This window comes from Oncorhynchus clarkii, chromosome 20 (genome assembly GCF_045791955.1).
Source record: "Oncorhynchus clarkii lewisi isolate Uvic-CL-2024 chromosome 20, UVic_Ocla_1.0, whole genome shotgun sequence".
Lineage (NCBI taxonomy): Eukaryota > Metazoa > Chordata > Actinopteri > Salmoniformes > Salmonidae > Oncorhynchus > Oncorhynchus clarkii.
The window spans coordinates 20,073,444-20,100,611 of record NC_092166.1 but is presented as its reverse complement, the minus strand read 5'-3'; the positions used below and the strand labels follow the sequence as shown (position 1 = coordinate 20,100,611).

The window sequence follows — 27,168 nt, the reverse complement described above, 5'->3', positions numbered from 1 at the left end:
TCAGAGATCCTCACTGAACTTCTGGAGAGAGTTTGCTGCACTGAAAGTAAAGGGGCTGAATAATTTTGCACGCCCAATTTTTCACTTTTTGATTTGTTAAAAAAGCTTGAAATATCCAATAAATGTCGTTCCACTTCATGATTGTGTCCCACTTGTTGTTGATTCTTCACAAAAAAATACAGTTTTATATCTTTATGTTTGAAGCCTGAAATGTGGCAAAAGGTCGCAAAGTTCAAGGGGCCCGAATACTTTCGCAAGGCACTGTATGTTTTCAGGACTCCTTACCAAATAATTCAATGAACAGAATCAAATATAAATCAAACATCTCTTCATATTATATCTATAAATCATCTACTCATACAATCTCCTCAGGTTCTATGAGACCTTCTCTCCCACTGGGCAAACACTGGTTTAATCAAGGTTGTTTCCACATCAGTTCAACAACACAAAATCAATGTGATGACGTTGAATCAACGTGGAAAAATGATTGGATTTGCAGAAAGTCATCAACGTATTGGAATTTAGTATTTTTTTCACCCAACTTTTCACCTAAATTTAATGACATGGAGATTTAGATTTGTTTTAAATTCCGTGTTGAATTCACGTTAGTTGACAACTCAACCAAATTTAAATCCAAACTAGATGTTGAAATATCTTTGCCCAGTGGGCTGAGACTATTATACTAAACATTGCCCTATTACTAGGACCACGACGATGCTTATTTTATCAGATTTTCCACATCTTGTTTATCTAAACCAGTCTTTAAAGAATACCAAATAACTGATGTGTATTTGATAGAAAGACTCAAGGGATGCATGTATAAAGACCATCTGCTTGAAGGGATATTGGACCCAGTACAGTTTGTTCATTACACTCGGATGACACATAAAGAAGCAATATTGTTTGTCTAGAACATCTTACACACAGTGTACTATTGATAGTCTTGCATCATGCCAGGCTTATACAACGCTACAATATTGACAACTAGTAGCACTTGTGTGTCCATTTCTTATAAATGATGAACTGTGAGATTGCAGGAAGCAGTGGAATGTATTTAGCTTCATCTGATATTAAGATTGAATAACCTAATATTCTTAGCCAAATTGACACTTGTAAAGCTAGATATGAATGCAAGATGCTTTGGTAACATTTAGACACTAATTAAACCAAATAATCGTAATTATCTTGCATTGACCAATTGGGCACAATGTGCACCACAGGAGGCTGCTGTGGGGACGACAGCTCATAATTGCAGGAACGGAGCGAAAGGAATGGCATGGAAACCATGTGTTTGATGTATTTAATACCATTCCACTTATTCCGCTCCAGCCATTACCAAGAGCCCGTACTCTCCAACTACGGTGCAACCAATGTCCTATGATATGCACATACTGTATACACCCTATTACCCTGTGAAATCATTACTGCACAAATCAATGGTTACACTCAATGCCCATTAAACTGAACTGTCTAAAGAGTCCTGGCACTGAACATGAGAAGCTTCCGTAAGAAACTATTGATCAAAGGCTATGTCCCCACTTCCTTTGCAGAACAACATTAGAGCACATTTTATATCAGGTTGATAATATTATGACAGTGTTGAGTGCAAAGGAGCGGGAGACATATCTGTGAATTCATCCCCAGGCACATGGAATGCACTTCTGTAGTTTGTGCTGTTGTTTTTTCCACTAGACACATTTTTGTAAGAATCTCGAGTAACTAGCTACATAGCACATAGTAAGAAAGAGGTTCATTGCATTTGCTTTGGGAGTCGTGGTAATTTGCTTAGTGACAAGCAGGAGAAATGTGCAAAATCCTTTGCACACAAAAATAAATCAATGCACAAATCATTGTCTTATGTGCAAACAAATCTACATTTTGCACGAATGCCCACTGAAGACAAAACATTTAGGCATTGATATGCAATCACAGATACATCACTACAGATACTTCTGTACATACAGTAGAATTATAGTGAATAGAAAATGAAGTGAGAGGTGGGTACCCACTATGTTTGTCTTTTTGCAAACACTTTCACAACATATATCTACGAAGTGAATAAGTACTCATGCCAAAACAAAAAAACGTTCTAAGCATGCAGTCTAAGAACCGACAGATTTAAATCAAGCAGCAAAGGTCAACATTCATTAGGTAACAATCTCTGCACCCTCTCTTCATGACACCAAGGTTGCATCCCAAATGGCACCATATTGAATAAAAAGTGCACTATTTTTTACCAGAGCCCTATAGGCCCTGGTTAAAAGTAGTGCACTATATAGGGATTAGGGTGCCATTTGGGACACACAGAAACACTATCCCATGCAGCCTACACAAAGTCAGTTGTGAAGGTGGTCCACTGTACACACGGCTCTTAAGCACCTCGCTGTACAGTACATCCACAGGTCCGATGAGTCATTATGATACAGTAAGAAGGGAAATGCATATCTAATGCTCCTTCGAATGGAAAAGCAGTAGCTCAAGAGGAGTATACATTTTACATGAGAGACAGACAGGGACAATTTGACAGTAGGCCGGAGCAGTAGTTCCTATCCAGAGGCATTGATGTAGAGCTGACTCTGCAGGATGTAGTCGATGACTGTCTGGTTCAGGTAGTCCACCACATGACCGTCCCCGTGCTGCAGGGCCAGTCTGATAGAAGGGACATAGAATTAGAATGTGATATGGGAACAGCTTAGTTCAACTAGAGGCGGTTTCCCAGGAGTAGACAAAGCCTAGTCCTGGACAAAACAGTAAGCTTAATGGAGAATTTCCATTGAAAAAGCTTTTTAGTCTAGTACTATGCTTAATCTGTTTCCGGAAAACAGCCTCCTGATGTTCAGCAAATGTTTTGGTTAGACCGAAGAGCCACTAAACAGCTACTGAAGTGGTACATTAAAGGGAAAATCCACTCAAAAACTATCTTTTGGTATTTTGCATCATCATGATGACGTGGCAAGTGACACTTTGCTTTTTGAAAGTCCAATATCTTGAAATCTTGAGTGCTGACATGCAAAATATTTTGGAATTGTATAAACATTGGACTATTGAAAAAAATAGCTAAAGATTGTTTTTGAGTGGATTTTCCCTTTGACAGATACATCTTTGTGAAAAAGAACCAATCTTTACCAGAGTCCACAGTGAATAAAAAAAGGCAGTAGATTCTATAATTATGTATTATTATTTATTAAATAGGCCTAATGGAGGCCCAAAATAGGATGGTTTCTAACTTATAATTCACATTTACCTGCTCTTGGTTGAGCTGACAATGGACATAGGGTGGTTGGCATCGTCTTTTACTACTGTGATGTTATCCTGGAAAAAACACACATAGAGAAAGTTTTACGTTAAAAAAATGTATCAATGGATATTTATAATTTTCTATGGTACAGAGTTGGTACCATGTTAAGACATGAACATAATAAGCTTTAACAGATTACATTATCAAGCGTATTGGGTTTCCACTTTTAACCAAGCTCATGACTCATATAGGCTCATAATGCAGATACTACCTTGTTCTTGCGCAGCACAGAGGAATGGTTCATTATCCTCTCTGTATCAACTCCATCCCGAGGCACAACAACAATCCCAAAGTCTCCCACAATCACCTCCATCTGCAAACCATTTGTATGACACATTGCAGTATTGCCTTATAATTCTGATTAAATGGGTCACTGTAATAGTTATGGTAAAGTGTCTCGGATGCAACATTATGCATATTAGGATATTAAATCATTATCATTCATGTCCCTACGTGGAGACTATATAGATTAAAATGTCAACATTATTCAAAACTATTAGTCTTCCAGTGTCCCCTTCAGCCTCTTTAGAGGCCTTACTATGTCTGCTTAGAACTTCAGGGCAAGCCATTAGGACAAGTATGTACTGTATACTATGTAAAGTATGAAAATAACTAGAAAAAAAACTAAAAGTGTTAATATTTTCTGTGAGAATGACAGTCTTACAACAGACTTAAGAAGACAGGGAAGTCAAAGAGTGAGAGGGCCTACTTACATCACTGTCTTTCCATAAGCCAGGGATGCAGAATGACTCCAGAAGATCACTTCCACACAGAAGCAAGATGCGCAACTCTGGACAATAGACATGAAGACAGAAATTAGACACCCAATAAACAAAAAGTACATGGATAAGATAACTTCCTGTTCAATTATTCGATAATGAAGAAAGTTATTTTGGTTCGTGAAGGGAAAATATAATGACCCAAGTTAAAAGCTTTTGTATTCTGACAATATATAGTCGGTATGCAATATTGGTAGTACATCAATCTTATGGAGACATACAAAAGAGTGTGTTAACTCACCAATTTCCTCATATCGCATTGCAGGGCCAAGGTTGGCATTTTCATCTTTTGATATAAAAGAAATAAAGATAAAATAAAGGGTTATTAATCAATCATTGTGAACTTACTGTACCATACAATTACAAATGTATGATTTTCAGGAAGTTGCTTGTGTAGCATACTACTTACCCACAAAGGTAAAACGATCAATGTGGGGACGAACACAGCAAATTTTGCCCAAGCTCTCACTCATCTTCCCCCAAAGCTTAACTGTTTAGGTATGAGGAAGCAAACATCAGACATTTTCTAGTAGCAAATTACATCCCTTGAATAAGTTATAGAAAGCAGACAATCCATTTCTTAGTACATTACAACAACCTTTCCTCCTTCTCATCAATCATAAATTATATTTCAGATTCTGAGCTCTTTATTGTTAACCTAATGAAAATGGCACGAATGAGATCTGAAAGACATTTGTGTAGCATATATGTACATAATCCCTCACTGGCAGTGGGCTTGTTGTTCATTGTGTTGTGGTTCTGATAGATGGCAGTCTGAGTCTCATTCTGTGGTTGGCCGATCACTGGAGTTGTGGACGGTGTGTTCACATTGGACAGAATGCACCCTGTGACTCTCTGTGGACAGAAAAAAAAAAAAAACATAAAACAATTTTTTTAACCTTTATTTAACTAGGCAAAATACCATGATTGGCACCTTCAGTCCCATTAAATGGCATTTGATCCAGCTTAGGTCAGCACCACAAATAGATTGCCCACATTCTGATGGAAGGATTTGTCACATATTACAGCAGTGTTTTGATATACTGTAGTGTTCTAAATACGGTAATGTTTTGTTGCCATGGAAACAATTGCAGCATACAGTAATGTTATAGGCTATTATTAAAAACAGTTAAATTTGCCCTGTCTTTATTAATATTTAGTGGGCCGTGTATCATCTATGAATAAGTTCCATACACCGTAGCTAATTCTGTTGCATCCAATGTAGGCTACCTTGAACTCTCCTCTCTGAACTACCACAATTTTATCTTGATATTATCCTTCACTGCTAAATGTACAGCTCATGCAATATACAAAGCCGCAGGAAGTAGAGGTGCTGAGGGTTCCCCTGATAAATCAAAAAAAATATACAGTACCAGTCAAAAGTTTGGACCCACCTATTCATTCAAGGGCTTTTCTTTATTTTTACTTTTTAATAATAGTGGATAATAGTGAACACATCAAACTACGAAATAACACACATGGAATCATGTAGTAACCAAAAAAGTGTTAAACAAATCAAAATATATTTTAGATTTTAGATTCTTCAAAGTAGCCACCCTTTGCCAGCTTTGCACACTCTTGGTATTCTCTCAACCAGCTACACCTGGAATGCTTTTCCAACAGTCTTGAAGGATTTCCCACATATGCGTAACTCTTGTTGGCTGCTTTTCCTTCACTCTGCGGTCCAACTCATCCCAATTCTCAGTTTGGTTGAAGTAGGGTGATTGTGGAGGCCAGGTCATCTGATGCAGCACTCCATCACTCTCCGTCTTGGTCCAATAGCCCTTACACAGCCTGGAGGTGTGTTGGGTCATTGTCTTGTTGAAAAACAAATTATTGTCCCACTAAGCGCAAACCGGATGGGATGGCATATCGCTGCAGAATGCTATGGTATCCATGCTGGTTAAGTGTGCCTTGAATTCTAAATAAATCACTGACAGCGTCACCAGCAAAGCACCCCCACACCATCACACCTCCTCCTCCATGCTTCACGGTGGGAACCACACATGCGGAGATAATCTGTTCACCTACTCTGCGTCTCACAAAGACACGGCGGTTGGAACCAAAAATCTCAAATTTGGACTCATCAGACCAAAGGACAGATTTCCACCAGTCTAATGTCCATTGCTTGGGTTTCTTGGCCCAAGCAGGTCTCTTCTTATTATTGGTGTCCTTTTAGTAGTGGTTTCTTTGCAGCAATTCGACAATGAAGGCCTGATTCAGGCAGTCTCCTGTGAATAGTTGATGTTGAGATGTGTCTGTTACTTGAACTCTATGAAGCATTTGGGCTGCAATTTCTGAGGCTGGCAACTCTAATGAACTTATCCTCTGCAGCAGAGGTAACTCTGGGGTTTCCTTCCCTGTGGCGGTCCTCATGAGAACCAGTTTCATCACACTGCTTGATGGTTTTTGCGGCTGTACTCTAAGAAACTTTCAAAGTTCTTGAAATTTTCCGGTTTGACTGACCTTCATGTCTTAAAATAATGATGGACTGTCATTTGTATTTGCTTATCTGAGCTGTTCTTGCAATAATATGGACTTGGTATTTTACCAAATAGGGCTATCTTCTGTATACCACCCATACCTTGTCACTGTAACGATGTGCGCTGAGAGTCGGCAAGCAAGTTCAGGGAGTGAGTGTTTTAATAAATAAATGCAACGTAATACAAAACAAGAAACACAAACAACGCACAGGCACGAAACAGAAAGAATGACGCCTGGGGAAGGAACCAAAGGGAGTGACATATATAGGGCAGGTAATCAAGGAAGTGATGGAGTCCAGGTGAGTGATGATGCGCAGGTGCGTGTAACAATGGTATCAGGTGTGCGCCATCACGTGCAGCCTGGTGACCTAGAGGCCGGGGAGGGAGCACATGTGACAGTCACAACACAACTGATTGGCTCAAACATATTAAGAAGGAAAGAAATTCCACAAATGTACTTTTAACAAGGCACACCTGTTAATTGAAATGCACTCCAGGTGACTACCTCATGAAACTGGTTGAGAGAATGCCAAGAGTGTGCAAAGCTCTCATCAAGACAAAGGGTGGCTACTTTCTCAAATATAAAATTGTGTTTGACATTTTTTTGGTTAATACATGATTCCATATGTGTTATTTAATAGATTTGATGTCTTCACTATTATTCTACAATGTAGAAAATAGTACAAATAAAGAAAAACCCTTGAATGAATAGGTGTGTCCAAACTTTTGACTGGTGCTGTATATATATATTTTTAAAAAAGATATACATACTTTTTCACAGTTACAAAATGAGTGAACTAGGCCTTCATTAGTCCTGTATTAGTGGAGAAAAATACTCCCCAGCCTGAACCCTCCGCCCCACAAACCCGGCTTACCTTCATGAGGTCACGATGATGCTCCAGCACGCTGCATGTAGTCTGCCATGTGTCCTGGTAGCACTCCCAGGGATCCACTCTGCATGAAAATAGCACATGATAGATGAACAGCTGTGTACTTCTGGGCCCCTATTTATAAAGCGTCTCAGAGTAGGAGTACTGGTCTAGGAGCAGGTCCCTCCTGTAGATTCATCATAACCTAAATGGCAAAACTGATCCTAGAACAGCACTCCTACTCACGCATTATGAATACGTGCCCTGAGCTCTATCCTTTTCCCTATATAGTGCACAATGGAAGTGGTCAGATGACACGGATACTACACTACAGGACTGTTTTGGAAGCACAGACTGGAATGTGTTCCAGGATTCATCCAATGGCATTGAGGAGTACACCACCTCAGTCATCGGCTTCATCAATAAGTGCATCGACAACGTTGTCCCCACAGTGACTACACGTACATACTGTATCCCAACCAGAAGCCATGGATTACAGGCAACATTCGCATCGAGCTAAAGGCTAGAGCTGCCGCTTTCAAGGAGTGGGAGGCTAATCCGGGCGCTTATAACAAATCCCGCTATGCCCTGCTACAAACCATCAAACAGGCAAAGTGTCAATACAGGATTAATACCTAATCCTACTACACCAACTCTGACGCTCGTCGGATGTGGCAGGGCTTGAAAACTATTACAGACTACAAAGGGAAATCCAGACGTGAGCTGCCCAGTGACATGAGCTTACCAGACGAGCTAAATGCCTTTTATGCACGCTTTGAGGCAAGCAACACTTAAGCATGCATGAGAGAACCAGCTGTTGTGGATGACTGTGTGATAATCCTCTCGGTAGCCGATGTGAACAAAACCTTTAAAAAGGTCAACATTCACAAAACCGCTGGGTTGACAGATTACCAGGACGTGTACTCAAAGCATGCGCGGACCAACTGTCAAGTGTCTTCACTGACATTTTCAACCTATCCCTGACAAAGTCTGTAATACCTGCATGTTTCAAGCAGACCACCATAGTCACTGTGTCCAAGGAAACGAGGGTAACCTGCCTAAATGATTACCGCCCCGTGGCACTCACGTCGGTAACCATGAAGTGCTTTGAAAGGCTGGTCATGGCTCACATCAACAGCATCCTCCCGGACAGCCTAGACCCACTCCAATTCGCATACCGCCCCAACAGATCCACAGATGATGCAATCTCAATCGCACTCCACACTGCCCTTTCTCAACTGGACAAAAGAAACACCTATGTGAGAATGCTGTTCTTTGACTTCAGCTCAGTGTTCAACACCATAGTGCCCACGAAGCTCATCACTAAGCTAAGGACTCTGGGACTAAACACCTCCCTCTGCAACTGGATTCTAGACTTTCTGACGGTCCGCCCACAGGTGGTAAGAGTAGACAACAACACATCTGCCACGCTGATCCTTAACACTGGGGCCCCTCAGGGGTGTGTACTTAGTCCCTTCCTGTATTCCCTGTTCACCCACGACTGTGTGGCAAAACACGACTCCAACACCATCATTAAGTTTGCTGACGACACAACAGTGGTAGGCCTGATCACCCACAACGATGAGACGGCCTATAGGGAAGAGGTCAGAGAACTGGCAGTGTGGTGCCAGGACAACAACCTCTCCCTCAATGTGAGCAAGACTAAGGAGCTGATTGTGGACTACAGGAAAAGGCGGGCCGAACAGGCCCCTATTAACATCGATGGGGCTGTAGTGGAGCGGGTCGAGAGTTTCAAGTTCCTTGGTGTCCACATCACCAACGAACTATCATGGCAAGCGGTACCGGAGCGCCAAGTCTAGGACCAAGAGGCTCCTCAACAGCTTCTACCCCCAAGCCATAAAACTGCTGAACAATTAATAAAATCGCCACCAGACAATTTATATTGACCCACCCCCCACCCGTTCCCTTGTGTACACTACTGCTACTCGCTGTTTATTATCTATGCATAGACACTTCACCCCCACCTACATGTAAAAGTACCTCAACTAACCTGTACCCCCGCACACTGACTAACCTCATTATTGTTATTCTTATTGTGTTACTTTTTTAGTATTACTTTTTATTTTAGTCTACTTAGTAAATAGTTTCTTAACTCTTCTTGAACTGCACTGTTGCTTAAGGGCTTAAGCATTTCATGGCAACGTCTACACTTGTTGTGTTCGGCGCATGTGACAAATAACGTTTGATTTGATTTGAACAAAAGCAGTGCAAAATGTAGGGAATAGGGTGCCATTTGGGACGCAGACTTGTTGTTCTGGGCAGATAGCCACTGACTCACCTGATCCAGTCGGACGACTGGACTGCCAGTTGACACATGGTGAGACGATGTCTGCTGGGGACGAGGCCCTGTGAACACATGGTGGGATTGATAAAGCTTTCAAGCAGTCATTGTGTTCATTGTGTGTGTCACATTGTGTGCACCCTATTCCCTATATAGCGCACTATATCTGGTCAAAAGTAGTGCACTATGTTGGGAATAGGGTGCCATTTACAACTCATACATTGTGTTTATTCAATTTATTGTATGTCTCTGCATGGTAATCCACTGGTTTGACATGTTTTATTTGTGAGGAATATAAAATGCACATAAGATTCATGATATGACTGAAAAGGCATTTCTCGTACATTTATTATTCATGTTTTCTGTTTCTTATAGAGAGAGAAACTGGGAAAAGCTTTTCATTCATTCCAGAAACGGCTCGGGAGAATAGATGACGATAGTATTAGAGGTGCTTTATGTAATCTGAATGCAACATGAACACTTACACAGGAGGACCACACAAAAAGGTCACACAAAAAGGTCACATTCATAAAAATAACCACAAGCTATCACTCATGTGCTTCATTACTGTAATTATACTCATGTCAGTCAAATAAGAAATGGGGATTCTTTGTTAGTTACTCGAACTTCATAGATACCAAACAAAGCCGTCTGTGAATATACTGTTAAAGAAGTTCTTACCGGTTTGCCATAGGAGTCATGTACAGGTGAAATGATACCCCCAATCACAATGAACTTCCCTGTTTTGTGCAGGTATTCTCTGGCTTTTTCTGTAAAAGCAAATACAGTATGTAACTGTCAACATACTTATCATGGTTCATAGTGTGCATAATATTACAGTTTTAATCAGGTAACCTGTTTGCCATCACCAAACCCCAAAATAAATTAACCCTGGCTTGCCAGTATACATGCAAATGAATTTGTACATAATATCTCCAGGGAGACCAATAAAATAATTCCAGAAGCCATGCTTTAGTTTAAGCTACAACTTAAGTCTATAATAACAGTTGTTTTCAATTGGAAGTTGATTGATGAGAACTTTTTGTTTCAACCACAGGGCAAGAATTAATCTATTCATCTATTCACTCTATTGTTGTGGAGTAACGTTACTGCCTGCATGCCACCAATAGAGAAACTCATGATATGAGTCCTCTTCAAGCAAGCCTGTCTGTGGAAACTTACTGAAGACTATATGTTGCAAGTATACCAGCTCAAAGTGTATGATCTACAATGCCTGTGCAAATTGAGCAGAGCCACTACAGATAGAGTCATATACATGAATATGATTAGAGAATGTATTATTCATGCAAGAAGACGGGGTATGAGAGAGGAAAGTAAGAAAGCTATGTTTTGAGTTGAATGTTAATGAGAAAGTCAGAAATCTGGGGTTGCCCTCCAAATCAGATGGACTGAGGCGACAAAACAAAAAAACATACAAGGCAGCATCCTAAATAGCACCCTATTCTCTATGTAGTGTGCTACTTTTGACCAGGGACCATAAGCCTCTGGTCAAAAGTAGTGCACTATATAGGAGTGCCATTTTCAACACAGACAAGGGTTCTAGTGAAGACATACAACTATTGAATGAGGTGATAATGAGCTACAAGCGTCTCACCCTTACATTCTCAAGAGAATCACAATTATTCTCAACAAGGACTTGAAAAATAGATTAAACTGAATCACTATTGAAATGCATGATCTGACACCATCCAAAAGTCCTAGTCCTTGGTATATGCATGTATTTGCTTCATCACTTTCTGTTCTTTCATGTAATACTGCTGTGAGTCAGAAGGGCTCACTGGGGAGTTTCCATTGCTCCCTATGAGCAACTACAGTACTTTCATTTTTCCAGAACTGCCACTCCAAGACATGCAGAGAGGTGGTGTGAAAAATAGGTCATGGAAACATGGATGCTTTCCTCCTCTGCCCCATAATATTCCAGGTTCACTTACTACTGCTGCAGCATAATGATTTCACTCAAGCTATTCTTATGACTATCTCTTAGGATTTAGTTATTTTTCAGGGTACTAGCCTATGGTGTACCCTAATTTTGTATGACAGTCATTTAACTATCTTTTATGATAACGGTTTGTATTATAAAATAGAGTACTTTACTAGTTCTTCTGTGATTGTTTACATCAATATACTGATGCATCTGGCTGGCTGTTGAAATGTGAAATATCCCTAACTGTGGCACTGTGCCATTACTGAATTGTGTGTACTGGATCAGTAGCCTAATATTTAAAGCAACAAGAAAACCATGATGAAATAGTCCACAGATATTTAATTGACGAAATGTTCGTTGAAACTGATAACAGGTAAGGCAAAGACAATAACGCAATTGTCTCTATGGATCAATCAAATTGCAAGTCTGCAGTCACAGAACATGAAAAAGAAAGGATATACAGGACCACACATGTCAAAAATGAGAAAATATTTAGTCAAGAGAATTAGATTTGCCATTTGTGTTGGCTTGATATTTTACTGCATTTCCATGAATTGGTGAATACCTGTTGTGTTTATCCGATTGTTTTACATTATTGCTCAGCTTCACAGTAAGATTGATTGTATGCTATCATGATTTGAGATACGATTTCTCATTCGTTATGAGTGACGCAGTATGTGCAATCAGGCAACCAATGCCCAAACATGCTCAAGATGCCCCCTGTGTCCAGTGGCTCAACATCCGTATACTGCAATACATTCTCAAAATAGCCTAGCCTACTTTATCAAAATCCATTTGCTATTGTTTTTAGGGCTGGTCGGGCTATGCAGCATACACCAACGTAGACGACACTGAAATGATACTATGCGCTCAATATAGTAATCATAACCTGTAGATGGAATGGTTCTGGTGTTAATTAATGTAATTATTTTAAACATACGTGGTGTTTTAAAACACACAGCAAAACAAAAACCCCCACGTGAAATTCAATGATAAGACTTTAACTTAATTGACATAATCATATTTCCGTCACTGAGGCCGTCGCCCATTTCAGCACCCCCCTCGTGGACAGCGAATACCATAAAGGTCTATGGCAAAACGCCTACCCAACATCACCCAATTCTGACATTATAATACTGATATATAGGTTAATTGCCATAGTAATGTAGACCCCTGAACGCCTTCTCATTCTTAAACTAATATCCTACCCACAACATCTGGGGCACCAAACACCGCTTCAAAATATACAGAAGAACGCATAGGTAATGCTTACCAAACATATGCATGTGTCCTTTAGTGATGGGGTTAAAACTTCCACATGACAGCAAAATAACGTGCGTTTTAGTGTTGTCCGTCATGATATGATTGGATATGAGTCTCTTTTTCTGCAACTACCGATTTGTTCTTCTTTGTTTTGCTGTTAGCGACCGCAGAGAGGCGAGGTTAATTTGGATGCGGCAGTGTCCAAGTCTCCTCGCAGGATACAGAGCGTCACTACACTCTATATTAAAGGCACAGGACCAAAGGCACTCACAGCACTGGACATTTGAAAATGTTTGATTTTACAATACAATTTAAAACAATAGGTAGGCTACATTAGCTTTTATTATAGACTTAGTGTGGCCTCTGGCAAATTTGCCACATAATGGGGCATGCCACTGATCGAAATGTTTCTTCCGTTTTTAATTAGACCTACTACTCCAGTATTACTTTGCTTCTGACTTGAGTAGCCTAGACGGTTTAGACATGAGATTAAGTGAGAACACTGAACTAACTGTTGTTAAAAGGGCTGATGGCCTTAGTCTTATAGGCTTACCTTATGTGAAAACTACACTCAAAAACTATATATTTATATATGTTTTATTAGTCCACTGTTAATACAGTCCCAAAATGTTTTGAATGTCAGCAGTCAAGTTTTCAAGATATTGGACATTCAAGAAGCAAAGTGTCACTTTGTCACAAAATGCATAATTTGATGTGGCAAGTGGGTTTTCCTTTAATGTAAAGAACATTCCATCCCTTCTGCGCTGGCACTATACCCTCAAGTTGCAATTTACCATTATAATCATAATAATTAGGCCTATACATTTGCTGTGATAGCTTGACATAATATACAGTATATCATGCATTTAATAATTCAACAAATAATTGAGTTTATGTTAATTGGTTATATAGTGAAATTAAACGTATTTTCCTCATAGACTCCATGAATGTGAGTGTAGACTACCATGTTATCTTTAAAATTGGTCTGGTCTTGGGCTCCCTGGTGCTATGCTCGCCCCATAACAGCAGGGTCGCTGGTTCAAGCCCCATTCTGGCTATTCCGAATTTGATTTGTCTTTTAATCACTACATTGGTGGCAGAGGTGGGATAATTCTGCTGCCTTTTTAAGGTTGTGATCCCCTGTTGTGTTCCCCTGTTTGCATTGGGGTTGGCTGTGTGCAGTATTGCAACCTCCCTGTTGTGAACGAGCATAGACCTAATATATCTGCCAAGAGGTCAGGACCCTTATGGCAAAGTTGACTCGACTTGTGATGTGAAAAAGGCAATCGAACTGTAAATGTCTGGGTGATTCCATTCTAGTATAGCCTATAATTAACCTCTTAGTTAACCTAGGTTAACCTAGTTAGCCTAGGTACATGTTGATAATTTTCCTAATTCCGCCCAAGGCAATTGAGGTCAGAATTGATATATTATTGTAGGTCAGTGTGACCGCGAGGCAGGCCCACTGGCTTGAAACAAAACTTGACCATACCTTGTGCCGCTCAGAATTTGCATAGTGTACATTTACCACGTTCACAGCAGCTTGGAACTCGGCCATTCCAACTTGGAAACTCGTAGAAAGATTTGGTCAGAGTTTCCCACTCGGAATGTATCAGAATCAACCAATAGGAAGCTCTACACAAAAACCATACGCAAATTTTTAACTCAGAGGTTTTTGAGTTTCAGAGTTGTCAAGAACGCAGCAACTGGGCCGGTGGCTCTGTTAGTGACAGAGTGACGAACAATATGGCGCCGGGAGTAGCGCTTGCTTTTGGACCAGTCGTTGTCTAAAGACCGGCGATCGGACAGGATGAACCTCTGCGCCCAATATTTACGGTAAATTTGAAATTCTACATTTTATACGTTTTTTTCCCTTCTCACCTACTGCTTAATCTTATTTGCGCTATCGCCATAAATGTTCGTTCTGTCTAGCTAATTAGCCAGCAGCGTTAGCTAGCAACGCACAACACAGGAAAACGCGTTATTTGAGCTAGCAGCTAATGTTACCTATTTGAACGGAATTTCACTATAGGTGCCATCCTTGTTGTTTATTCGTGTTAAAAACGTCTGTGACTGTGAGTAGGGTCAGTTATTAGCTATGGGTGTTACTGCTAGCATGTTAGTGAGCTAAAGTACACAGTTTTCTAGCTCGCTAGTAACGTTAGGGTGACTAGCTAGTTAACGTTAGCTTGCTCGGTCGAAACGATAACACGTTAGCCAAGTTTTTACTAACCATTATGGTCATTTCCATAGCAAATGAATGGAAGTAGTATGTGTCGTAAGGAAAATTGATAGCTAGCTAACGTTACTAAGTTAATTCTCGAGCGCGTTACTTAGCGATCGGATAACTAGTTTAATCATAGGCAGCCGTTAGCTAGCTAACCTAGTAGCGCCCCTGCCCTTGTTTGGTAGTTAGCTAACGTTAGCCTGCTGGGCATGTCGTTTCTAGCTTGGTAGCTAGTTAGCTAATGGATGTCAACCTGAGTCCGGATGTCTACCATTTATCTAGCTAAACTGGATTAGTTAGCTAACGTTAGTCACTGCAGTGTACCTTTTATATCCACAATGATTACTAACAATATATATTTTTTAAATGGCTGGCTACATGGGCCTTGGCTTTAGCAGAACGTTACCTAGCAGCTCAGACCAGTGTCAGTGACATTGGATTATCCAGGCAAGGATGTTGTAAATCAAACGCCAAGTAAAGTCAGCAAGCCAAATGTAACCATAGATTCATCCACTATAAGCAATCTAAAGTCGTAGCCAGCCAGCGACTGGTGACAGTCTTTGGCTAACGCTAGATTAAATTTGGTATACATGCATTCCAGTTTGGCCTGTTTGAGTGCGAGTTTGCTGGATTGACAATTCACTGTGCATGTCTCACGAAATGAAACCAATAATTTGCTGTTTTTATGAAAATATACAGGTCCTTTGTTATAACAGAGAGCAATTGGCTAATATTTGGTTGACAGATATTGGGATGTTAGAGCAAATCGTGCTTTAAGAAATACAGGAGCAGAAACACTTCACCCCCTACACTGGTAGCGCGAGCCCTGTATATTAGTATTCTTCATCCCTAGCCCGACCATTGAGCTACACGGTGAAGGATAATAACAACAGTATATGGCCAATCCTGCTTAGTTTACGAGATACCAGTAGTATTGTATCATTTGAATCCATAGTAATCCAATAATGCATTCTATTGGCGATGGAAAGATGTGATCATGAGAAGTAGTCTATTACGTAAGACGAAAACATATGTTTCCTCCTGTTTTCTGGCAAATAGTGCTTAGTTTCCATTGAAACTAGTAGTATCTGTAGTTTTTAGCCTATCCCTTTCCAGCATGTCAAACCACATACAATCTCCTGTTACATGTTGGATTGAGTTTAGGAATTAGTGGCAGAGGACTAGCACACCCTGTCGTTAATCCCCATAGTTTTCATGTTAATCTTTTTAAATATCCAATACACGGATCTTAATTCATTATGGTTTATACTAGGTAGCGTCGTAAGATGTGGTTCTCAGTGGGTCTGTATTGATTGACTTAGCTTGCCGCCTCTTTTGTTTGTTTACAACCGAGCAGGCAGGCAGAGGCCCTGAAGGCTGACATGACAGGTATGTTCACACCTCAAATTTGGGCTTGCTTTGTTTTAATCATCAACCCCTGCATATAGAGTATGAATTGCAGACAGTATTGCTTTTGGTTATATCTTCTCTTAATGTCGAAATTTTTGTTCTTGAAAGCTTTTATATTTGTCTGTTTTTGGATGTTGATAATCCCCACAGCCGGGACAGGGATTGCATATTAATTTGTCATATTCTGCATATGTATCCCATGGTATCTATGAATAGTCTCACTGTTGAAGTCCTATTTGATGACTGATGTTTAGCCTATAGAAATATAATCTCTTTCTAGTGGTTTAGTATCCATCTGAAGTGTATAAAAGATCAGTGAGTGTCATCTTTAACCCTAGATTTTAAGCTTGGTGCAGCAGAGGTCTGGACTTCAAGGCAAGCGCTTCAGGACTTGTACCAGAAGATGCTGGTGACTGATCTGGAGTATGCTTTGGACAAGAAAGTGGAGCAAGATCTGTAAGCCCCAGTTTACATTATATTGATTATGTTATGAAACTGATTAGTCTGCCTACTACTATCAATTATCTTGCTAGGTCTAGGGATCTTAGTCTTGCTTCCTAACAATTAGATAGTCCTCAATGATACAATTATATTTGTAAGATTGCAAGACAACTAGAAAGACGGTAGATATATTTAGTGAGTCAGCTTGCATTCAAGCACAATACAACTGTTGTATTGTTGGAATTAGATTGATTATCATCAGCTGTTTGATTAAACTAAAAGGTATTTAATTTCCTCTATTTTTCAGCTGGAACCATGCTTTTAAAAATCAAATAACAACACTACAGAGTCAAGCCAAGAACCGAGCCAACCCCAATAGAAGTGAGGTGCAGGCCAATCTGTCCCTATTTCTCGAAGCAGCTAGTGGATTCTACACACAAGTAAGTTGCAACTAAAAGGTAGCCTAACTAGGGCTGGCACAATTGCCATATAACTGCGTAACCGATGTTTGTGGATGAAGACAGTCATGAAAATAAAATGTCATAACCATAAAAACAAGTGTGTGTGTGTGTGTGTACACGTACACACAGTATATTCAGACCCCTTTACTTTTTCCACATTTTGTTACATTACAGCCTAATTGATGAAATTGTTTTCTCCCCTCATCAATCAACACACAACACCCCATAATGACAAAGCAATAAACAAACCCAAAAAATATATGTGTGTTTATATTAAAAAAGTGCTGCGGAGATGGTTGTCCTTCTGGAAGGTTCTCCCATCTCCACAGAGGAGCTCTGTCAGTGACCATCGGATTCTTGGTCACATCACTGACCAAGGCCCTTCTCCACCGATCGCTCAGTTTGGCCAGCTCTAGAAGAGTCTTGGTGGTTCCAAATGTATTTAATTTAAATACAGGCCACTGTGTTCTTGGGTACCTTCAATGCTGCAGAAATGTCACTTTGTCATTTTGGGGTATTGTGTGTAGATTGAGAATTTTTAAACATTTAATACAATTTAGAATAAGACTAACGTAACAAAATTTGGAGAATGTCAAAGGGTCTGAATACCTTCCGAATGCACTGGATAGTGTATGTTCATCAGAAATTAAAATGATGCTTGAAATTTATTTATTACGTTTTTTTGATTAGGGAACAATGTACAACAGAAGTTACAAGCTTGATGTATTCATTGCGTGCTATGAATATGGGATCAAATACTCACTCTTTTTACTACTTTAATACACACGTGAATTTGTCCCTTACGATGAGGGGACTATGTACAAAAAGTGCTGTAATTTCTAAATGATTCACCTGATATGGATGAAAATAACCCCAAATTAAAGCTGACAGTCTACTCTTTAGTCTACTGTTTAATTTAAAATCCAAAGTTCTGGAATACAGAGCCAAAACAACAAGAAACGTCACTGTCCCAATACTTTTGTAGCTTCCTGTCTAAACATGAAAACATTATATACAAAAGAACAACATTCATACATCAAACATTTAATAACAAAAGTCAGGACAGTTTCAACTGGGGTCAACACATTACACATAAAATTATATTTGAAGATCTACAATGTGAAAATGAGGCAGAACTCGGCTGCTCTTAATAATAGTTGATCCTGGCCTCTAACAGTTACTACAGGAGCTGTGTACCGTGTTCAACGTGGACTTGCCTTGCCGTGTGAAGTCATCTCAGCTTGGAATTATCAGCAATAAACAGACCAACACCAGCGCCATTGTAAAACCCCAACCCAGCTCTTGCTCTTATATCTGCCAGCATTGTCTCGTCCACCTCGGAGACATCGGTGAGTGTTGTCACATTATCGCTACAAAATAATTTAACTGTGCAGACCATTTTGTGGTCAAAGCAATGCTTTGAGGAGTTTTTCTTACACGCTACCCCCCCCCCCCCCCCCCCCCCCCCTTCCAGCACGATATCGCAACCAAACCAGCCAAGCGGAGTCCTATTACAGACACGCAGCTCAACTTGTCCCTTCAAATGGTAAGTACTTTATACAGAAGTTTTCCTGTACAGTATTTGTTTACTGACACACGCAACATTAATGTGCTTTTTTTTCTTTCACCTGACAAGGAAATCATTTCCGTATACGGAGTCTTCTGTTGATCTGTCAATGTCTCTCCTCCAACAGGTCAGCCTTACAATCAGCTGGCCATCCTGGCCTCCTCTAAAGGGGACCACCTCACAACGATATTCTACTACTGCAGGAGCATTGCCGTCAAGTTCCCTTTCCCTGCAGCCTCCACCAACCTGCAGAAAGCTCTCGCTAAAGCTGTTGAAAGGTATCATTGAGCATTTTTATTGTAGCCTCATTTCAATTGCTCTTTTGAAGATGTTTAGCTTTATTTATTTTCCCACCTTTATCAACCATCATTTGGGATGGGACTAATGAGCATTTTGATTTCCATCTTAACTGGTGTTGATATCACCCAGCTGGTTTACAGTGTATGGAGTTAAAGTTGTTCCATGTATACTTAATCCCTGTCTCGTCCTCAGCCGCGATGAGGTCAAAACAAAGTGGAGTGTGTCAGATTTCATCAAGGCCTTCATCAAGTTCCATGGTCACGTTTACCTGAGCAAGAGCCTGGAGAAGCTTAACAACCTGAGAGAAAAGCTGGAAGAACAGTTTCAGGTAATGTTTTAAAGTAAAGTTTAAATCCTTGCATACTTTGTGAAAGGGAACTAAGGATATATACCTTTCAAACCAAGAAGTGTTTCCACCAACTTCAGCATCCTGTCAACTTTTTGCCGACTTTTCTTTATAGATGAAAGGTATTACTGGCGACAAAGCCTCTATTTTATTTCTGCCTGATGACCTGGTCATGATTGCAGTAATGTTCTGCTTACGGTTTAGTATGAAATGTATCTGTAATGCTGAGGCAGCATTGGCACGCACACTATGCTCTTAAGGTCTTGGATGGTTGCTAGGCAGCGCCCGTTACTACTATCCTCCTGGCCGTTCTAAACTTTGCAAGGCATGTCCCTTCACCCATGTTTTCGCATAGCCCACTCATGCACTGTTTTCTTAATCTCAACAAGATGGATCCATATATAATTCCTGTTCCTGTTGTTGCTGCTGCTGCTGAGGACTATTTATGTCTGTAATAAAGCCCTTTTTGTTGGGGGGGAAAACTTAATCTGATTGGCTGTGCCTGGCTCCCCAGTGGGTGGGCCTATGCCCTCCCAGGCCCACCCATGGCTAAGCTCCTGCCCAGTCGTGAAATCAATAGATTAGGGCCTAATGAATTTATTTCAATTGACTGATTTCCTTATATAAACCCTGTTCAGCTAAATCTTTTAAATTGTTGCGTTTTTATATTTTAGTTCCGTATAATTTAACAAGTGGATTATTTTGCTCTTCAGTCGCTTAGTAGACTAGGCCTACTCCTGACCAAATGCCTGTGACTTAATCAATCAGTGTGATTTTGTTTCACTGAATCTGTCTGTATATTTGGTTAATTCTCTGGCTGGGCAAATATGTGGAGGTGGTAAAGCGCATCTATTTGTTTCCTCATCCATCACTGACCAGAAACATTTAGCATGCAATAATGTAGCCTAAATCAAGAGCAGGCCTATTATTTTGCTCTACCACGTATAGGCAACTGTCTAAAAGCCCACGGAGGCTGTGAAATATGAACATGATACTCGCATGCTTTTGGAAAATATAGATTGCTATTATTTTCTATCGGTATGATGATGAGTATACTCAATGTAAGACCCTGCTCCCTAACAAAGTGGAGTGAGGGTAGGAAAGAGATGAAACAGGGATCAGAAAAGCTTGGGCTCTGTTTATAAATTATTACCTTTTTTTATGACAGCGGTTCCACACGTTGCCGTGACTCAAGTAGTGTGGTTAAAAAATATTATTTGTATTTTGTGTTATATTTCATTTATATTCATAGCCTACTATAAAATCTGTGACTGTGATCAGGGTAGCCTAAGTGTGTCTTGTCTGTTTAATTAACTATTGATTTCCTCAGGCTGCACAGACTAATAACATAGTTAAAAGCAAAATATGGCATTTTATTATTTTGAATACATTTTATTAGGCTTATGTTTCTTAAGACCTGCCTAAAACAAATTAATAATTGATTTCTTTGATGGTGTTTATTCAATGGATTTATTAAAATAGACACAGGCTCATATCTACTCCAACTTGCCGTGCACTGGCGATTAGAAAAGCTTATCCCGGCAAGAATGTGGCAAAAAAAAGACTGAATTGGTTTTGAAACAAATATTAGCAGATCTTAAAAATCTACTTAAAAAAAAAATGTAATAGGCAACATACTGTGAAGTCTGTCTGTAAGCGTAGATAATAGTGGTCTTGGATATGTACCATTCTATGAAAGTCTTTGGGCCGGTTTCCCGGACACTGATTAAGCCTAGTCCTGGACTTAATTATTCTCATTGGAGAATATTCTTTGAAAGTACTTTTTAGTTCAGGACTAGGCTTAATCTGTATCCAGGAAACTGCCCGAAGATGTCTGAAGCTACCCCAATTCCATATGAAAATAGCGTAAACATCCTTGTTTTTTTGTAGCGGCTGATTCTGCAGAAAGCCTTCAGCTCCCAGCAGCTGGTCCACATAACAATTATCAACATGTTTGAGCTGCACCATCTGAGGGACTTCGGCAATGAAACAGACGACCAGAGCTTCAGCTCCGAGGAGCAAATCGGCTGGTTCCAACTTCTCGGTCTCTTCAGTATGTCCCCAACTCCAATTGTCTCTCAATATGCACAATACATCTTACCTTGTGAATGACATGGCTGTTCGTGGTTATGCAACTGCTGTTTTTAGATTTGGAGTTTTACTTGCTTTTTAAAAAATAATCTGGAAGTACTTATCGATGTTACCAAATCAGTTATCTTAGATTGAACTGTGTTAACTGCAGGGTGCTTTCTCACGGCCCCACTATCAGATGATCTGTTTCTCTTTCCTCGACCTCACTCTCTATGGAATTGGAATGATTCAAGGAGCCAGGTTGTTGTTGGTGTTTTAAGGCCCTCTTCCTTTCCCACAGTGTCATTTCTTGGTGTCATGTGTAGCCGAGCACTGCTGAACAAGAACCGAGGAGAGGAGATCATGGGAGAATGTCCATTGCCAGCCATCAAGGTGTCCCTGGACTGGCTCAAACTACGACCTACCGTTTTTCAGGACGGTGCCGTGGACAGACGACAGTAGTATGTGTATCTTTTCTCTTTCAATGTCACTGTTTTCCCTCTAGGTGTTTAGATACATTCTGCCTGTCTGGTGTTGTAGCGTGTTTATTTGTTTTGGACTTTTTTCTTTTAGATCTTAGTAATAGCAGTAATACTTTTGAATGTGGTTTTGTATTGTCTACATTTAGTTAAACAAGATTTTGCTCTTATTTCACCTTAGTGTTTGGCCTTGGCTGGTGTCCATTCTGAACAGTTTCCAACCAAAGGAAGAGGATGTTTCCTGTGCATCAAGTAATGGCCATTCGATATCTCTGCTTTTGATATACAAATTTGTTTAACTTTTTGTTGATTGTCTCTAAATAATGTCCCTTACCTCTCTCTTCCAGTGACTCCACTTCCAGAGGAGTTTGAACTGCAGGGGTTTTTGGCTCTCAGGCCAGCGCTACGGTACATACAGTACATCCCCTTTTGGCTCAGCCTCTCTTCCATATAGAATGTGTCGTTGTGTGCATACCATGTTTTAGTGTATTAACCATGGTCTGCCACCCATTTTGGTGTACTCCTTTTCCAGGACCCTTGACTTCACTAAAGGCCACCAGGGTGTTGCTGTGGACAAGGAGGGTCTGCCAGTCCGTGCCCGTCATCAGAGGCTCATCAGCCTGGGGAAATGGGTGGCAGACAACCAGCCAGGGTGTGTCTTCCTCTCTACCCATTACTGTTTTGAACTACCACATCCATAACAACAATATAAAAGCAGTTTCCATCTTTGAATAATTGCTTACTTTTAAAAGATGCAACAGTATTTCACACGGCCTGTGTATTTTGGAGGGGTTGGAATAAAGCAGAAGACAAGTTTGCTTTGGACTCCCATGTACATTGGATAATAAAATAATCTTGTGTGTACTATGTTTCAGGCTGATTCAGTACAAAGTCAGCGACGGCCTGCTGTTGTTCATCACCGACATCGAGGAATTGGCCATCGAGGAGCCCCAGGAGAAGGATGCCCCTGTGCTCCAGGAGTCCTCCAACAGTGAGCAGACCCCCAACGAGGGCAACATGGGCCTGAAGTCAGTCCTGTCCATGGGCAAGACCCAGAACAGCGTGTTGGAGATCGGCGAGAGGCCCGTGGTGACCTTCAAGGAGAACATCAAGCCCCGGGAGCAGAGCAGAGAGCCCAGCCGCAATCACCACCAGAAGGAGGCAGGGAAGGAACGGAGGGACTTCGGCAAAGGCAACGGGGTGCCGGGAAAAGGAGAGCAGAAGAGGGATGGCAAGAGGAAGAGTGAGGTGAAGAAGAACAGCCATGAGAAAGCTGCAGACGCAGGGAAACAGGTCAAACAAATAAACTGTTTTTCTTTAAGTTGGGATATATCCTGTGATTGTATGTATGCATCCCACATAGCACCCTACCCCCTATGGAATGCATTACTTTTGACCAGGGCCCACTGAGTGCCCTTTGGGATTCAGACATGTTTATTGTGGTTGAAGGCTTAAGTACTTTACTGACTGAGTTTGTGTGTCTTCATGCAGGTGAAAGCCCAGTCGGATATGAGGAAGACGCCAGTGTCTGAGGCCAGGAAGACTCCAGTCACTCAGACCCAGACTACCTGCTCCTCCCAGTTCATCCCCATCCACCACCCGGGAGCCTTCCCTCCACTGCCCAGCCGACAAGGTACTAGCACAACCTTTCATAGTGCCTAGATTGAAAAGTTTTACACTTAAAAGATTTTTAGATCTAAGAGTAGTGAATAACCTTCTCTGTTTTATGTTGAAACTGTTTGCAGTTCAATTGTATTCTGCCATGTGAATAAATTAAATTAACTTGATCTTTCCAGGTTTCCCCCCTCCGGCCTATGTGATCCCTCCTCCTGTGGCGTTCTCCATGAATCCGGGCTTTACCTTCTCTACGGGCATGTCTGTCCCCGGGCCGTTCCTGCAGTCGGCCTCCCACCCTCAGCAGCCCGGTGCCCAGCAGGTAAAGGGAGACATGCTCAACTCTAAGGGCCAGAATAGCGGACACAGATTAAGCCTAATCCTGGATTTAAAATGACTTTTAATGCAGAATCTCCATTGAAAATGACTTTTAGTCCAGGGCTATGTTTAATTTGGAAAACCACCCCCTGATCCTCTTGTGCAAACATATACAAATGTGCTTAGAACCAAACAACGATACCATAAAGAAGTATTTTTCATGGCATCCAGCAGGTGCAGGTTCAGACTGGGAAGCCGTCGCACATTCCATACAGCCAGCAGAGGCCGTCAGTGCCAGGGGCGATGAACCAAGGGGCCCCCCAGGGCCAGCCCCAGCAACAGCCTTCTCAGACCATGCAGCAGGTGCAGCTCCAGGTCCAGGCTCTTGTCCAACAGCAGCAGTCACCCACCAAGCCTGTGCAGCCAGTACAGCTGGGCAAAAGCCCACCTCACCATCCAGGGATGCAGCAGGTAAATTATAGATCACAATGGTTCTGGTCTGGTAAGATACTAATAGATAACATCAGTCCAGTCTGTTGAAAGCCAGAATGGTTATTTACAGGATAGAGCATTGGACTTGTAGCCGAAAGGTTGCAAGATCGAATCCCTGACCTGACAAGGTAAAGGTCTGTTGTTCTGCCCCTGAACAGGCAGTTAACCCACTGTTCCTAGGCCGTCATTGAAAATAAGAATGTGTTCTAAACTGACTTGCCTAGTTAAATAAAGATTTTTTTAAAATAAAATAATAAAAAAAAGTTTTCTGCCGGAATTAATGAGCTTGTCTGTTAGAGGCAGTTTTACTGTTTTGCGCTGCAACTTGAAATGTATGACGGGCGTCATGTTTTTCCTGCATAGATGGACTGTTTTAGTGTGTTGTGCTGCAGGGATTTTTTTTTGACAAGTGTCCTGTTTTCCTCCTGACCAACAGTACATGCAGGTAGATCAGGCTGGACAGATGTGGGGCCAGCAGCACCAGACCCAGCCCACCATGCAGAAGATGCAGGCCATGCAGATGCCTGTCAAGCAGCCCTACTACATGGGAAGCCCCCAGGACCCCCTCAAGCTCTTTGAGCAACAGCAGTACGCCATGCAGACGGTGCCCCAGCCGAACAGCATGGACAAGAAGATGAAGTACCCGGATGTTAAAATGCAGGATTTTTACTGGGACCCTTCCTACCGTATGGGGGATAACAGACCGATGGTGGGGGAGAGGATGGGCAAGCGGCTGCCCCCCGGGGCCTTCCACCCAGACCAGGACAACACACCCAGAGGGCCTCCTTTTGAGGTGAGTCTTGGTGTACTCCTCAACCACCTAGACCTAAGTTGCATCCCAAATGGCACTATATTCCTTATTTAGTGCCCTACTTTTGACCAGGTTCCATTTGGGACTAAACACTGCAAATTAGGGAATGGAGAGTTTAAGGAGAAGGAAGGGTTGTGGAATAGGTTTGGTCTTATGCTCTTTCTTTTCTATAACCAGTTCCAGCCAACCTTTGTTGTGAGTAAAGTATATGGCGGATAAAAGTCATGACAGTCCTGATGGAAACAGAATATTTGCCTGTAAACTCAAAACAAAATACGCTAGACGAGGTGGGATTTTTTTGTTAAAATTAATTATGTGCGATATGATGATGATTATTAAATCAATATTTTAAGTAAACTTGGAGTCATGCGAGGACGTGGTCCTCCCACTACTTCGGGAAAGTATGCAGTTTATTAGACTACAGATGAAATAAGTTGTGAAAGTACAAGGTGATGAGCTTCATGCTTCATTCCAATAAATATCGAGGGTCTTATTCTGGTGACATGATCATCGCTGCTTGCTTGGCTGTCATTTGACAAATAAAAATGATCTTGCTCTTTTCTCCACAATAATCTCATGTTGGTTAAAGGCCTATCCCCACTGTATCTGCGAGCTGTTGGCTAGAGCGCACTTGCCAATACCAGAGTGGACACACTTGCTATCTAACGCAACATTTTTTGTGCGAAAATCATCAGAGTTGAAAATACAACGGACACCCGATTAACTTGTTTTTTTAAATTTCATACATGGGAATTTAACCGTAGAAGGTATTTTTATGTGCTCTATGTCATCACACACAACCTTTTATCCTCAACAAGTCTATTTGATGGAAACGCATCTCTGGTGGTAAAATGCGCGTGTGTTTTTAATGCGGATTTTAGAATATTCACATAAATCATCTGTCGCCAATTGGATGGAACCCTAGTTTATGTTTATTTATTTGTAAAAAATATTTACAATTCTTTAGTGTGTTTTACGATTTGGTGTATGGATGGTGTTACTGTTGTAACAAAGTGCTGAGAGGATGCGTATTGGGCTATATGATGCCTATGCTATTAGCCTACTCAACACTAAATGTTGGATTTGAGTCCATTGGGTCTCGCTGGACTCATTTATTGGCCTGGTGTATGCTTCGGAAATCCTGTCCTGGACCCACAGGAAATATGTCCAGCGTGTAGGTTTTAAAGATCTGTTACTGGACTGACCATACTTGTTGGTTGTTTGTGCAACCGATTGGGAGCTACAGTTGAAGTCGGAAGTTTACATACACCTTAGCCAAATACATTTAAACTCAGTTTTTCACAATTCCTGACATTTAATCCTAGTAAAAATTCCCTGTCTTAGGTCAGTTGGATCACCACTTTTATTTTAAGAATGTGAAATGTCAGAATAATAGAAAAATTATTTATTTTAGCTTTCATTTCTTTCATCACATTCCCAGTTGGTCAGAAGTTTACATACACTCAATTAGTATTTGGTAACATTTCCTTTAAATTGTTTAACTTGGGTCAAGCGTTTCAGGTAGCCTTCCACAATCTTCCCACAATAAGTTGGGTGAATTTTGGCCCATTCCTCCTGACAGAGCTGGTGGAACTGGAGTCATGTTTGTAGGCCTCCTTGCTCGCACATGCTTTTTCAGTTCTGGCCACAAATTTTCTATAGGTTTGAGGTCAGGGCTTTGTGATGGCCATTC

The 27,168-nt window shown here is 40.9% G+C and overlaps 2 protein-coding genes across 5 annotated transcripts in view; one reads left to right on the top strand and one right to left on the bottom strand.

The window, feature by feature from the left end:
* Nucleotides 1-268: 268 nt before the first annotated feature.
* LOC139376059 (nicotinamide/nicotinic acid mononucleotide adenylyltransferase 2-like) lies at nucleotides 269-13,169 on the bottom strand. Its single transcript, XM_071118204.1, has 11 exons — nucleotides 12,950-13,169; nucleotides 10,413-10,501; nucleotides 9,729-9,796; nucleotides 7,436-7,514; nucleotides 4,803-4,932; nucleotides 4,487-4,567; nucleotides 4,319-4,363; nucleotides 4,012-4,088; nucleotides 3,510-3,611; nucleotides 3,245-3,312; nucleotides 269-2,649 (listed from the first exon to the last, which is right to left on the bottom strand). The coding sequence occupies exons 1-11, from the start codon at nucleotides 13,032-13,034 to the stop codon at nucleotides 2,547-2,549; spliced, it is 927 nt and encodes a 308-aa protein (XP_070974305.1). The 5' UTR covers nucleotides 13,035-13,169; the 3' UTR covers nucleotides 269-2,546.
* Nucleotides 13,170-14,387: 1,218 nt separating this feature from the next.
* Nucleotides 14,388-27,168, top strand: part of LOC139376066 (nonsense-mediated mRNA decay factor SMG7-like) — a 30,707-nt gene continuing 17,926 nt past the window's right edge. Inside the window, exons 1-18 of one of the 4 annotated variants that reach the window (XM_071118218.1) lie at nucleotides 14,388-14,775; nucleotides 16,524-16,555; nucleotides 16,915-17,032; nucleotides 17,325-17,457; nucleotides 18,656-18,827; nucleotides 18,953-19,024; nucleotides 19,173-19,323; nucleotides 19,538-19,673; nucleotides 21,582-21,744; nucleotides 22,063-22,222; nucleotides 22,422-22,492; nucleotides 22,588-22,648; nucleotides 22,773-22,892; nucleotides 23,116-23,533; nucleotides 23,732-23,873; nucleotides 24,037-24,176; nucleotides 24,404-24,643; nucleotides 25,101-25,457. In XM_071118218.1, the coding sequence (XP_070974319.1) occupies nucleotides 14,750-14,775; nucleotides 16,524-16,555; nucleotides 16,915-17,032; nucleotides 17,325-17,457; nucleotides 18,656-18,827; nucleotides 18,953-19,024; nucleotides 19,173-19,323; nucleotides 19,538-19,673; nucleotides 21,582-21,744; nucleotides 22,063-22,222; nucleotides 22,422-22,492; nucleotides 22,588-22,648; nucleotides 22,773-22,892; nucleotides 23,116-23,533; nucleotides 23,732-23,873; nucleotides 24,037-24,176; nucleotides 24,404-24,643; nucleotides 25,101-25,457 (2,712 nt within the window). In that variant the 5' untranslated portion in view covers nucleotides 14,388-14,749. The remainder of the gene's footprint in view (nucleotides 14,776-16,523; nucleotides 16,556-16,914; nucleotides 17,033-17,324; nucleotides 17,458-18,655; nucleotides 18,828-18,952; nucleotides 19,025-19,172; nucleotides 19,324-19,537; nucleotides 19,674-21,581; nucleotides 21,745-22,062; nucleotides 22,223-22,421; nucleotides 22,493-22,587; nucleotides 22,649-22,772; nucleotides 22,893-23,115; nucleotides 23,534-23,731; nucleotides 23,874-24,036; nucleotides 24,177-24,403; nucleotides 24,644-25,100; nucleotides 25,458-27,168) is intronic. The other 3 variants (XM_071118220.1, XM_071118219.1, XM_071118221.1) reach the window with 3 other exon arrangements.